The sequence below is a fragment of the Gossypium hirsutum genome, chromosome A06, assembly GCF_007990345.1.
Source record: "Gossypium hirsutum isolate 1008001.06 chromosome A06, Gossypium_hirsutum_v2.1, whole genome shotgun sequence".
Lineage (NCBI taxonomy): Eukaryota > Viridiplantae > Streptophyta > Magnoliopsida > Malvales > Malvaceae > Gossypium > Gossypium hirsutum.
The window spans coordinates 123,561,662-123,576,102 of NC_053429.1; the positions used below are offsets into that span (position 1 = coordinate 123,561,662).

Consider the following 14,441-nt stretch of genomic DNA (forward strand, 5'->3'; position numbering starts at 1 on the left):
ATCTCGCGAACTTTCTTTTTGTAATTATTCCCCGTGAACACGAACTCGCACTGGGCTAACCCGTATGTCGGTGGTGTAAACTATCTGGATCTGTACTGTTTTAATGCAAGCAGAGGAGCATATCCGATGGCTCCCCATACTCCTAACAAGGGAACCCAATCGAAATCTCCACATCGGTATAATATTTCATCAGGAACCATCCACGGGGCTCTCCATTCAACGTCTTCTTCTTGCAAATTTTGGAGAACCGGCATCCAATTTTCTTCTGTAATATCATCTCGCCTCAGTGTATCCACTAACTCTTTCAATGGAGAGTAATTTTCAGAGAAGATACGATACGAGACCTTTTCCACTTTCCAAAAATGGCTGTGGAACCAAGATAGCAAGAGCTGTGTACATCCAATAAATCTCCATTCACCCGCTCTTCTACTAGCATTCAATGATCTGAAAGTTTCAGCCAAGATTGCGGGTTCAGGTGTGGTTCCTTTACTAAGCCTGTCAAAAAGGTCGAAAATAGCCTCGTCTACATGCCCCAAAGCTTTGGGGAAGATGACCAGTCCATAAATGCTCAAGGCGAAGACATCTACCCTTTTCTTCACGTCAGGGTGTGCTAAGATTAGATCGCTCAGGTTCTTCCAAGGAATGCATTTACAGTCTCCTCTTTGTTTGATCCGGGTTGTCACCCACTGTTCGCTCATCCCTGTGATGTTCATCAGCTTTTTTGAAAATGCTGGGACGTTAGCAGGTCTGGAATAAATTCTATCAACCTGAATCTTTGGGCAATAGAGCAAGGTCGTATATTCTTCTATAGTAGGTACCAAATCTACTTTCCCAAAAGTGAAGCAACTGTAAGCAGAATTGCAATATTGGGCAAGGGCTCGAAACAGGTGTTCATCTACATTGACATCGAGCAGATAAGGTAAATCACCGTAATGACAATAGAATAGCTGTTTGACATTGTCATCCGATTGACCCCAAATTTCTTTCATCTCTTGGAGATTATTCTGAGTTACACTGATCCGAGTAAAATCCCATAACTCTGACACGTATCCCTTGGTAAGACCGTCACCTTTCTCTTGTTGTGTTGTCTCAGCCCATATTCGGACAGCCGCGTTGTCTTCTACTTTATCAAAAAACCCATTTTCCATGATAAGCTATCTATTCAGGAACCGAATGCGAATCAACACCTTTTGTGATGAAAATGCCATGCAAATACAATCAAAATAAAACAAAGCAAGTCAGTATTTCATATCAGTTCAAAGCAAACAAAGAATAATAAATATAGTACTTGCTCAGGTAACCACTAGGGTTTCGGAGTGGCTCTACTTAGGGTGGGTTCTTAAGGCTCACTACATGGGGTTTGGTTCTAGAGTAAAGGTACCTGAACTAGCAGATTCCTCGATCTTCACCCATTATAGGCTCATACAGACCGAGTTCAGTTTAGGGGAATAGATTTCCCTATGGCTGCACGGAGATGAAAATCTCACGAAGACGTAGGTACGGATGTATCCCGAAAGCGATCCACTATCCTGCACAGAGGTGAAAACCTTACGAAGGAGTAGTTTCTCACTCCCACTTAAAGGGGTGTGACCACAGCGGTCATGCAATGCAATATGCAAAACCATTTAAAGACTCGAACCAACGCAGCAGGTATTGTATCATAAACCACAAAAATAGCTGATGAAATGCAATGAAAGGATCGTATTTCAAAACCAAATTTTCAATTTTCGATAAAAAGACAAAAGTTAATCAACTTGTGGCTTGACTTTCTTATTTGGGTCCTCAGTGGAGTCGCCAAGCTGTCGTAACCATTTTTAGAAAAATGGGAATCGACTTAGATTTTGAAAATGAAAACAAACAGAGAAGTCGCCACCAATCCTTTTTGATCAGGTGTGATCGGGTCACCTCGTAAAACTGGTTGTTTTTAATAAACGATTTGATTTATTTTAAAAAAAAGATTTTGGTCTGCGAAATTTAGAAAAATGAGCTCGGGAGTTGGTTACATACGAGGAAGGATTAGCACCCTCGTAACCCCCAAGGATTGGTACCTAGTTGATTAATTGGTGTTTTAAGATCGAAGATTAAAAACTTGAAAGACTTTCGAAATACGATCCTTCTTTATAAAAATGCTCAAGTGTTAAAGACCTTCTTGTCTCAAAATATAAAATGTCACATCCAGTAAGTTAGGACACATCATCTTGAATTTTCGAGAGCGAGCTTTCCTTTTATATAAAATTAGCGTATTTATTAAAAGGGTATTTGATTATTTAGAGTTAACGAGAGAAATCGAAATCCAGTAAGTTAGGGAACGTTTCCTCGAATTCTCAAACACCGAATATTGCCTTTATTTTAAAACAAATTCTTATTTCGAGGTGACAAAATGTCATACCCGGTAAGTTAGGGCACAACATTTCGTATATCCGGGAATAAGCATTTTCAAAAACTCGTATTATGATTTAAAAGAATATTTCGTTATTTAGGTTAAATGAGAAAAATCGAAACCCAGTAAGTTAGGGCACGATTGTCTCGAATTACCAAATACAGAATATCACTCTTATGAAAGAATTATTTTAAGGCATCGAGTAAACAACATAATGTGATTTATAGAAAAAACATAAAAGCAGATTATGGTGCTAATACGTAATAATAAGCGTGACAGTGTCAAATATAATAATACGAGTAATTATGAAAGGTGAAATAATAGCAAGGCTAGTAAACAAGCGCGTGAGAAAAATGAAATGATCGAATACATAAGTAAATTAACGAATAAATAAATATAAAGATGGCGAAATAAAATGACAATGATAACGGTAATAATGATATAAAAGTACATACATATGCGTATCAAGGTACCTACGTAATAATAGAAGTAATAAGAAATATATAAAAGAAACATATATATACATAGTGATAACAGTACAATATTGAAAAATACATATGCGTAGTATATATAAAAATGTATACGTAATATAATAAAAATTACATAGTATGTATATATATATTAGTAATAATAATGATAATACAAATAATGAATGATTGAATGTTTGAAATAATTTACAAGGATATAAATAAATAGATGATGAAACGATAGTAATAAGAGTAATGATACATATAAGCAAAATAAGTACGCTAAAATATATATATATATATTAAATTAGTTAGTATAAAAGTAATAGCGTATAAGTAATTAAAAATGTTATAGTAATAAAAGTAATAATACAATAGTGATAACAATGAAAGGTATAATAATAATAGTAAAAATGCAAAGATAATGATAAAAAACATTACATAAATATATATTGAAAATAAATATATGATAATATTAAATGTATATACATAATATGTACATGAAATACAAAACAAAATATACACATAATATACTAAAATATATACATAATATACATAATATATATAATGTTTGAAAAGAACAAATATACATAATATAATACTAATACATATATGCGTAATATGGAGTATAACGAATATATATTAAAAGAATACATATATAACATACAAATACATTAATAATAATAAAAAACAATAATATTAAACTATTCATAATACTATATAACATATATATATAAGTATTAGACAAAAATGATAATGATAGAATGCTAATAAATAAAAAAATACAAACATAATAACAATAATAAAATATAATATTATGAATAATATTAAAATTAAAATAGAATAATGAGAAAAAAGTAAAAAAGGACGAAAATCAAAACGAAAACGAATTTTGGGGCGAATTTCAAAAGAAATAAAAAGAAAACGACCAAATTGCAACACGAGCACAACCTAGAAGTATTGAAAATGTAATATTCCCCCTCCCCCGGTCTTAATATGTAGCACGTGGCCATGGACCAAGTTGAAAAGCAGGACAAATTCCTGGGTAAGATTAAAATTGAAAAAAACTTAATTGCGAAGTCATGTGAAAGCGGAGGGGCCAAAAACGCAAATAACCCCTCCGCTTCAAAAACACGCGGATCCAAGGCCGGTCGGGTCGGGTTGGCTCGCTCCACCCCCAAAACGACGCCGTTTGACGTGTACCGAGATCTTCGAGAGCTATACTGGTGGCCAGGGTTGAAGCGAGAAGTTACTGACTTCGTTGCTCGCTGTTTGACGTGTCAGCAAGTTAAGGCTAAGCATCAGTTACCTTCGGGTTTGCTGCAGCCGGCTAAGATACCGTTATGGAAATATGAGCTAGTAATGATAGACTTCACTAGTGGGTTGCCTCTAACACCCATTAAGAAGGATTCTGTCTGGGTCATCGTGGATTATTTGACCAAGTCTGCTCACTCCACCCACTAAAGACAGACTTTTCCCTTCAGAAATTAGCTAAGCTCTACATATTGAAAATAGTCAGACTGCATGGGGTTTCAGTATCGATTATTTTCAACAAAGATCCTCGTTTTATATCTCGATTCTGGAAAAATTTGTATGAGGCTCTCAGTTCAAGGTTGGACTTCAGTACTACGTTCTATCCTCAGACAAATGGTTAGTCAGAGAGGGTGATTCAGATACTAGAGGATATGCTCAAAAGTTGTGCGATTGATTTTAGATATAGTTGGGAGGATTATCTGTCGCTAGTCGAGTTCGCCTACAATAACAGTTTCCAGTTTAGCATTCAGATGGCACCATACGAGGCCCTGTATGGTCGTAAGTATCGTACTCCTCTATGTTGGATTGAATTGGGTGAGTGGCGTGTGTTGGGTCTGGAGTTGGTTGTTGAGACAGAGGATCAGGTCCGACTGATTCGGAATCATCTGAAGGCAGCTTCTGATAGACAGAAATTCTATATTTATCTAAAAAGGCATGAGATTGAGTATTCTGTGGGGGACTTGGTTTTTATTAAAGTCTCTCCATGGAAAAAGGTTCTGAGGTTTGGTCGTAAGGGCAAGCTAAGCCTTAGGTTTATTGGGTCATACCAAATTCTAAAAAGTGTAGGACCTGTCGCGTATCAATTGGAGTTACCTCCGGAGTTGGATCGCATTCATGATGTATTCTACGTCTCGATGTTGAGACGCTACTGCTCTGATCCCACGCATATTATTTTGGTTGAGGAGATTGATGTTAGGCCAGATTTGAACTTCGAGGAGGAGCTGGTTCAGATTTTGGAGCGCGACGTTAGGGTCCTACGAAGGAAATCTATCGCCTTAGTGAAGGTGCTGTGGCAGAATCATAGCACTCAGGAAGCCACATGGGAGTCTGAGGATGCGATGAGTCAGCAGCATCCTCATCTGTTTTGATCAGGAAAATTTCGAGGTCAAAATTTCTTTTAGGGGGTTAGAGTTGTAATGCCTTAAATTTTATGTTTCTGCTTTTACATTTAATTAACATAAAATATGTATCTACTTCAGTATAAAATATGTATCTACTTCAGTGGTTGAGTGTTCTGGGTGTATGTGAGAGATCCCAAGTTCAAGCCCTAGCTTTAGCAAATTTTGGTATTTTTCTAATTTAAGCCCTATGCTTACTTTGTGGGCTTATATTAATTATTTGTAATTTCACATCAGAATGGGCCTGCTGGCCTGGTAGTTAGGTGGAGTGTTGGTGTGCTGGGGGTCTTGTTTTCAAATCCTTGCGCGAGCGAGGGAGTTTATTTTTGCTCGTTTCCCTACTAGAGTCTTGAGAGAGTGGGATTTTGAGTAGTTGGATGAGTGGTTAAGTGGGGGCAGTAAATTAAGGGATTATGATGGCATATTCTCTCTCCTGCCGAAAATTTTGCTCAGATTTCTTTCTCTTTTGACATTTCATCTCCCTTTCCCTGCTTTTTCTTTTACTTTTTTTTCCTCCATCGATTTTGATCATTTGTATTTTAGTTCTTTCATTTCATTATTTTTATGTTCCGTACTACTCTAGTAAGTAAACATTGATTATGGCTTGAATAGGGGTTTCTCTTTCGTTCGTTCTTTAATTTTTGGATTCTTTCTGTTAGAATTTAATTTGTTGTTTTGACGGCAGCAAATCAAGAATTAAAGGGCTCTCCATAAGCGGAAACATGATCGAAATCATTCGGGATAGTTGGGGTAAGTGTTGAGTGCTCTTTTTAGATTGTTGTTAATTTTGTGATCTTGATTTTATCGAGTATTGTGACTGATTTTGGAAGGTTTATGATGTCATTTAAGTGCTGGTCTATCTGAGGGTGTTTTTGCATTGGAATAGCATTAGGTGTGTACCTAAAAATGCAGAAAACAAGATTCAGCGAAAGCCAAAAAAGTAAACTGTCACACCACACGGGCATGTAGTTGCCCGTGTGGTAGGCCATGTGAGGGGACACGGCCGTGTGATCGATGAGTTAGGCTATGCGCGTACGACACGGCCGTGTGATGACCAAATAAGGCCGTGTGCGACACATGGGCTCGGCCAATTGGGCCATGTGGGCCACATGGGCATATGGGCCCACACGAGTTGTCCACACAGGCGTGTGAGATTCTAGACCTCGATCGGGATCCATTCACTTTACGAAAACACACCTTAAACTTGTAGGAATCATCATACTATCACAGTTTATATATATGGCATGTATAGCTAGACTCTCACACGTTAAGTTAGTCCTAAAATCGACTAAACCTAGCTCTGATACTAATAAATGTAACACCCCTAACCCATATCCGTCACCGAATTAGGGTGACAAGGTATTACTGATCAATACCCAACATAAATCATACATTCGACAATTCAAAAATCATTCATTATCAAACACCATTCATCCACATATACAATGTCCCTTATATAGGTCTACGAAGCCTTAAACATGCATTAGAGAAGGTTTGGGACTAAACCGACCAATCGAGAAACTAACATGAAACTTAGAAAATTTTGAATTCTGTAGGGATCACACGCCTGTGTGCCTCGACCGTGTCTCTCACACGGCAAAGTGACACGCCCGTGTCTCAGACCATGTGGACATTCAAAATAGGATCACATGGCCAAGTCCCAGCCCATGTCTGACCTCGTGTAACTCTCTGACTTGCTCACACGGCCAGACCACACGTCCGTGTGTCTAGCCCATGTACCATTCGACATGGCCTCACACGCTTGTGTACCAGGTCATGTGGAAATAGGGCATATATACTGACTTGCACCACACGGCCAACCACAAGCCCATGTGACCAGCTCGTGTGAAAACTGGGTGATACACAGTCAAGCCACACGTCCTTGTGCTAGGCCGTGTGAACAAAAATAGGATATTTACCAAGCCAATTTTGCCACCCAATTTGTGCTTACCTACACAAGCATGATTTGTAACTTTTACCAATCAATTGGCAACCAATCTATAACATTTCAACACCTAATTCAACAGTTTCAGTCATGCTTCAAAACTCCACCAATTCAATAAAAAAATAGGTATTCTAACCAATTAAAAACATGTTCAAAAATACCAATCCAATATCAAACCATTTCTAGCTCACCATATAATCTATCCATCTAACAATCAAAACATCCATACCAAAATGACCAATTCACAAGGTATATCATACGCATTATACACAATTTATTATACTTCTAAAAATGAGGCAAACTACATAGCATAATCATACCAATATTTACATAAATAAGCCAAATCACATGGCTATAATTCCATAAATCAAAAGCATACCAAGATAACCTTTAGATTATACATGCCATATACCATAATTATAACTTCAAAAGGTAACAAAAAGATGTTCATAGTGTGATGACGTTCCCAATGATCCCCGGATCCGAGCTTGCTTCGGTTCAATATGAAACATGGAAAAATACACCAAGTAAGCTATAAAGCTTAGTAAGCTAATATAAAATTTTTTTTTGCAATCACATAAACTTAATTCAATGAATTAAAATCACCATCACATAACTTATCTCAATTAACAAACCTTTCTTATACTCATTCTTAAAGTTATAAACTTTCATCATCATTTCTCGATCCAATGTTAAGATAACTCATACACATACCTGTACCACCTTGTACAAATCACATACACATCCTCACCTTCTATTTTCCCGTTGAACCATTCAGAATAGGAGTCAGATATACAAAGATCTCAAACAATAAGTATCTATACCATGGTCCAAAACCAAATCAAGGTAACTTATCTGTAATTATAATAGCATGGCCCGTAGCCAAATTAGCCGATATACATGGCCCGAAGCAAAATTGATTGATCTTCCACCCGTAGTGCTATATCATGGCCCGAAGCCAACTCAAGTGCCCCTAATGACATGTTAATAGCATCCTAAACTATTCCTAAGGTTCAACCGATATTTCAACTGTCGAATCATCTTTGAATAACTTCTGAACTTATTCGTAGCGACATAATCACAATTCATGCCATATAAAACATATAAAATACATTTATAATCAATTTATAACATACTAACTTACCTCGAATGTAAAAACGGCTAAATTAAACGTATACTCGAGAACTTTTTTCCCATGGTCGAGATCCGAATTTCACTTTTCTTGATATAAATATATTAAAAATTAACTCCTTTAATCACCTATTCATTCAATTTAGTCCATAAACACATATCTGGGCATTTTTACACTTTAGCCCCTAAAGTTTCACATTTATTCAATTTAGTCCCTAATTCACAATTACACAAAATTCATAAAATTTCTTTACACCCAAGCCTAGATGAATTACCATAGTGCCCCTAAAAACCCTATTTAGGCATTTTCATCAAAAATCCCTTTACCAAACATGTAAAACTATTTACAAATATTCATATTCCATTATCAAGCATTCAAAAACTCAAGAATTCACCAATGGCACTTCCCAAAATCATCAACAAGTTCAAAAATTAGGGCTTGGGCTAGCTAGAACATGAAGCAACGATAACAAAAATGTAGAAAATGTACCTAATTGCTTGAATTATTCATAGAAGAATGAAGAAACTTAATTTCTCTTCTTGTTATACTAATTTAGGTGCATGAAGATGTAAAAATAAAGTTTTAGTTAACTTTGTTTTATTAATAATAACTTAATAAGCTAATTTACCTATTTAACCTTTAATAAAAACAATTTAAAACATCCATTTAATGCCCATTTATGTCAAATTCTACTATCAATTGTATAATAACATCATGAAGACCTTTCATTTAATAAATCATAACAATTGGACACCTTTATCAAAAAAATGTAACTTTTGCATTTTATGCGATTTAGTCCTGTTCTCAAATTAAACATCCAAGCGATAAAATTGTTTTACGAAACTTTCACACATACATGTTTTCATGCTGTAAACACATAAAATAATATAAAAATAATTTTTTGACCTTGGATTTGTGGTTTTAAAACCACTGTTCTGATTAAGCTAAAATCGGGCTGTTACACCTATAATATTATCATCACCAACCAGCAACAGTACCAGAAACTCAAAGGAAGCACCTGTAAGAATCCGTAGTTTACGAGATATTTATGAGGTCACAGAACCCATAGAAACAATGGATGAAGAAATTGCAGCAATAAGAAGAAATGACACATTTGAGCTAACAAGTCTACTAGAAGGACATAGTCCAATTAAAATCAAATGGGTGTACAAGATGAAGACTAACAAAGAAGGAAAAGTGGAGAAATACAAAGCAAGACTAGTTGCAAAAGGCTACAAGAAAAGATCTGGTGTGGATTATGATAAAGTATTTACCCTGGTCGCCATAATTGATATTATAAGGCTTCTCATGGCAAATGCAGCACAAAATAAATGAAAAATTTATCAGATGGACGTGAAGTCAGCATTCCTTAATGGCTATCCGGAAGAAGAAGTCTACATTGAACAACCACTTGAATATAGCAAACAAGGACAAGGAGATAAAGTTTATCACTTGAAGAAAGCTTTATATAGACTGAAGCAAGCCTCGATAGCATGGTACACAAGAATAGATGAATACTTTTAGAAGAACGGGTTCATGAAAATCTCATACGAGCATGCTCTATATACGAAGAAAAATAAAGTTGGTAACATCATGATTATGTGCTTATATGTGGATGATATGATTTTCACAGGAAACAATCCAGGTATGTTCAATGACTTTAAGAAAGCTATGACTAAATAATTTGAAATGACAAATATTGGTGAAATGTCATACTTTCTTGGAGTCGAAGTGAAACAAATGAAAGATGGAACATTTGTGTCTCAAAAAAAGTATGCGGAACATATTTTAAGAAAATTCAGAATGAAAGATTACAAGCCGGTAGTCACGCCAGTAGAACCAGGCATGAAATTAAATGTTGATTCAGTCAGAGAGCCGGTAAATCCAAAGTTGTTTAAAAGTATCGTTGAAAGTTTAAGGTACTTAACTATCACATGATCAAGCATCATGTACGCAGTGGGAATAGTTAGCAAATACATGAAGAAGCCAAAACAAGATCACCTGATTGCAGTAAAGAGAATTTTGAGATACATCAAAGGTACGATGGATGATGGTTTATTTTATACACACTCACAGAGTTAAAAATTGGTTGGTTATTCAGATAGTGATTATGGTGGTGACTTGGATGATCGTAAAAGCACATCTGAATATTTATTCTATATTGGCTTCGCGACATTTTCATGGTAATCGAAAATCTAACAAACAATAGCTCTCTTAACATGTGAAGCAGAATACATGGCTGTTGCAACATGCACGTGTCAAGCAATTTGGTTGAAGAATATTTTGGGTGAATTATCTATTATACAAGAAGGTCTAATTACAATTTATGTTGACAACAAGTCTACAATATCTCTTGCAAAGAATCCAGTGTTTCATAGTCGAAGCAAGCATATTGATGCAAAGTATCATTTTATTCGAGAGCAAGTGAAAAATAAAAATGTGGAGTTAGTTTTACTGCAAAACAGAAGATCAATTGGTGGACATTTTTACGAAGCCATTGAAAGTGGACATATTCCATAAACTCAAAGAAAAGCTTGGAATGAAAAGTTTAGTTTGAGGGGGAGTGGTAGAAAATAAATCGACTTTCAAAGTCGACATTAAAATTGCAGCCAAAGAATTTCTATCCAAATTGACTTTCAACCTCATGGAAACATGGCTTGAAATTGAATTGCAAAGTGGCTTGCAACTTTGCAAATTGGCCTGCACAAATGATAAAGCATTATCATGCTGGAAGTTTCATGAAAAATCAAGGACAAAGGATAATGATCACAGCAACTTAAATAGTCTTAGATGGCAAGGCTTGATAAACTTTAAGTCAGTGTACTATGCTTATAAATATGTAAGTAGAGTCTTACGAAATTAAAATTAAATGAGTGTGTGTTGAAAACGTTAGTGAGCTTGAGAGAAAAAAAGAAAGAAAAGTGCTGTGAGTTATATAAAAAGGAAAAACTAGTAGCAGTTAGTATAGAGAGAAAAAAGAGTTTATATTTGTATTGTGTTTATTTGTGTGTAATAAAAAAATAGTATTTGAGTTATTTTTACTATACTTCCAACATATTATATGTTCCAGTGTTGATGGCATTGGCAACTACTATCTTGCCCAAGAAGCTTGATGTAGTGCTCATGACGTGAGTTGTTGTTTGCAGGCTCTGATATAAGGTTACAATGGAAATGCCTCTAGTCCTGTAATCAACAGATGGTGTTATAGCACTTAGAGTACTATAGGGTCCAATTTTTTCTTTAGTTTTATCAATCAGACCACCACTGTGGCAGGAATTAGAAATGATTGTGAAGCTTAATCCACTTGGTAGTTGCTGAATCAAGTGCCCCAAGTCAACATCTGCACAACCATCACAACCACCATATGATATGAATAATAGTTCGCTTAGATTGAGGGTGTTTCAATAATTTGATGTATTTGGCCTCTAATAAGAAATCAACATATGGAGTGGGTGATTAATCCGAATTGGGAGGAGGACAGGTGTTGTGATGGACAAAGAGGAAGACAAGGCTGTTTCCAACAGAAGTAAGAAAGTTCTAACAAAAGGCAGCTAGGTTCAGATGAAGACGATAAAAGATAGAACATATAGGGTAGTGGTTGAAGATAAATGATTATAACAACACTGATATGATCTGCTTCGCCTTCATCCACCACATCATCTTTATGTTTTTATCTTGGTCATGACTCACGTTGGCCTTCATTTGCAAGTGCTGTCGGTCCTACAATCGTGATTCTGTTGCCTAGCTTTTGGTTTCTATAGTTTTTAGAGGTGTTGAATCAAAATTTTATTATTTTTTGGAAAAAATTGTAATTTTATAATGTTTAACTTATAATTTTGTAGACTTTGATCTAAATAACAATTTTTCATTTTGTGGGGTATAAAGAGTAATTTTCATTTTAAGGGGACCATGACTAGATCTGATTATGGACGATTACTTGAAGACTTGCCCAAAAAGTGAAAAGGTTTGGGCAAAAATATAGGCCTGAAAAATGGACTTAGACAAAAAAATAAGACCCATTTCTAAAAGGGTCGAGTCTTGAGTAAGATTTTTTGGTTCGAGCTCAGCCAGACCCAAATTTGCTTAAAAAGAATTTCTTGGTGCTACTTAATGTTGTTTTGTTATCATTCTAATATTATATTACTACTATTTTGTTGTTATTATTTGGATATTATATAACTTAGTTTTATTATTAATTTTGCTATTATTTTATAGATATTTGCTTGCTAAGTTGCAACTACCTTATGTTATTTAAATATAAACTTTTTTTAATTGGTTAGAAAATATTTACTTTAATATTTTGTGTATTTAATGTATTATATTTTAAAATAAAAATAATATAAAAAATTAATACGAGCAAACCGAGTCGAGCTTAGGTTTAGCAATTGTACCTAAGCTAGGCTTGGACAAAATTTTAAACTCATTTTTCAAGTCACCTTGGTCCATGATCAGGTCTAGCCATGAGCCCTACCTGCTCTAGTCATCGCCTCTAGCGACGAGATTAATTCCAATGAGATTGAAAATAGCGATAGTGATGGGATTAAAATCTATAGTGAGATGTGTGTTAGGATTCAAACACAACAGTGACAGACGTCGAAACCATTTTTAAATCGAGTTTTGGAAATTGGGAATCGACTTTAAGAAAAACAAAAACGGGAGTCGCCTCCAATCATTTTAGGTGTGATTGGATCACCTTATAAAATGTTTTGTTTTAAAACATTAATTTTGGTCTACGAAAGTCGAGAAAACGGATTCGGGAGTCGGTTACGTACGATGAAGGGTTAGCACCCTCGTAACGCCCAAAAATTGGTGCCTAATTGATTATCAAGTGTCTTTAATGTCGGAAATTTGAAAGTTTTAAGATGCAAACCTCTTTTAATTAGAATGTCTCAATTTTGAAAATTAAGGCTCACTTATTTTAAAAGAGTCAAAACATCACATCCAGTAAGTTAGGACGCAACATTTTAAAACCTTCGAAACTAAGCTCGTCTTTCAAAAATTTCTATCTCGAAAAAATAAAACGCCATATCCAGTAAGTTAGGATACTATGTTTTGAAATCTCGAAATAATTATTTAAGTTTTGAAAACTCAAAATCACTTAGAAGGGTGCTTGACTATTCGAATTCAACGAGAAAAGTAGCAACCCAGTAAGTTAGGGCACTACCTTTCTCGAAGTTTCCAAACATCAAGCATTGCCTTTTATTTTAAAAAAAAAACCTTGGAATATTATTTTAAATGACGTTTTAGAATGACATATTAATGCATCATGAAGCATAGATGTACAAAATATTTTAACATTTCCATACAAACATAAATAATATCATTATGACAAAACTAAATAACATGAACATACGTTTAATGAAAAAAATCATACTAGGGTAAATATAAGATAATAAACAAATAAAAACATGAGTAAACTAAAAGAAAAACATAATACATGCAAAAAATTATACAACAATATATATCATAAAATAGCACATAAAAGAAATAATTAAACATAGCATATAAAAAAATGAAACTATGCACAAATAAGATAAATGACATACTCTAAAAAAATGAATAAATAGAACATTTAGAAATTATAAAAATATAATGCAATAGTTCAAAATACATGAAATGATAATATAATATATATACATGCATAGAAAATATATATTTGAAAATAAACTATACAAAAGGTTAAATATTATAATATATAAAATACATAATCAAATGTATAAAAGATAGGAATAAATATAAATATTTGAAAAATGAAGAAATTAAAATAAAAAAAGGTTGAAAAACTAAGATAGACGAAGAATAAAATAAGAACAAACCACAAAGAGTAAGAACGCAAGAGGGAGAGAAATTTGAGTGAATGCTCTCAAGAATTCTTATTGCTTCCCAAAACTCAAGTGATTTACAATGAAGGGAGAGGCCTCTATTTATAGTTGAGCCTCCCCAAATCCAACGGTACAGATCAATTAAATCAACGGTTAAGATTAAAGGATATCTACAAAATAAATCTCCAAGATTACAAGATCATATCTTCAATATTGCATATCATATCTAAGATTGCATATCATATCTAAGATTGTATCATATC

At 34.6% G+C, this 14,441-nt stretch overlaps 1 protein-coding gene across 1 annotated transcript; it reads left to right on the forward strand.

Moving 5' to 3' along the window:
• Positions 1 to 4,631: 4,631 nt before the first annotated feature.
• LOC107956331 (uncharacterized) lies at positions 4,632 to 5,249 on the forward strand. Its single transcript, XM_016892031.2, has one exon. The coding sequence runs from the start codon at positions 4,632 to 4,634 to the stop codon at positions 5,247 to 5,249; it is 618 nt and encodes a 205-aa protein (XP_016747520.2).
• The last annotated feature ends 9,192 nt before the right edge of the window (positions 5,250 to 14,441 follow it).

Coding starts and splice junctions, on each gene's coding strand:
- LOC107956331 (XM_016892031.2), top strand. CDS start 4,632: ATGGCACCATACGAGGCCCTGTATGGTCGTAAGTATCGTACTCCTCTA.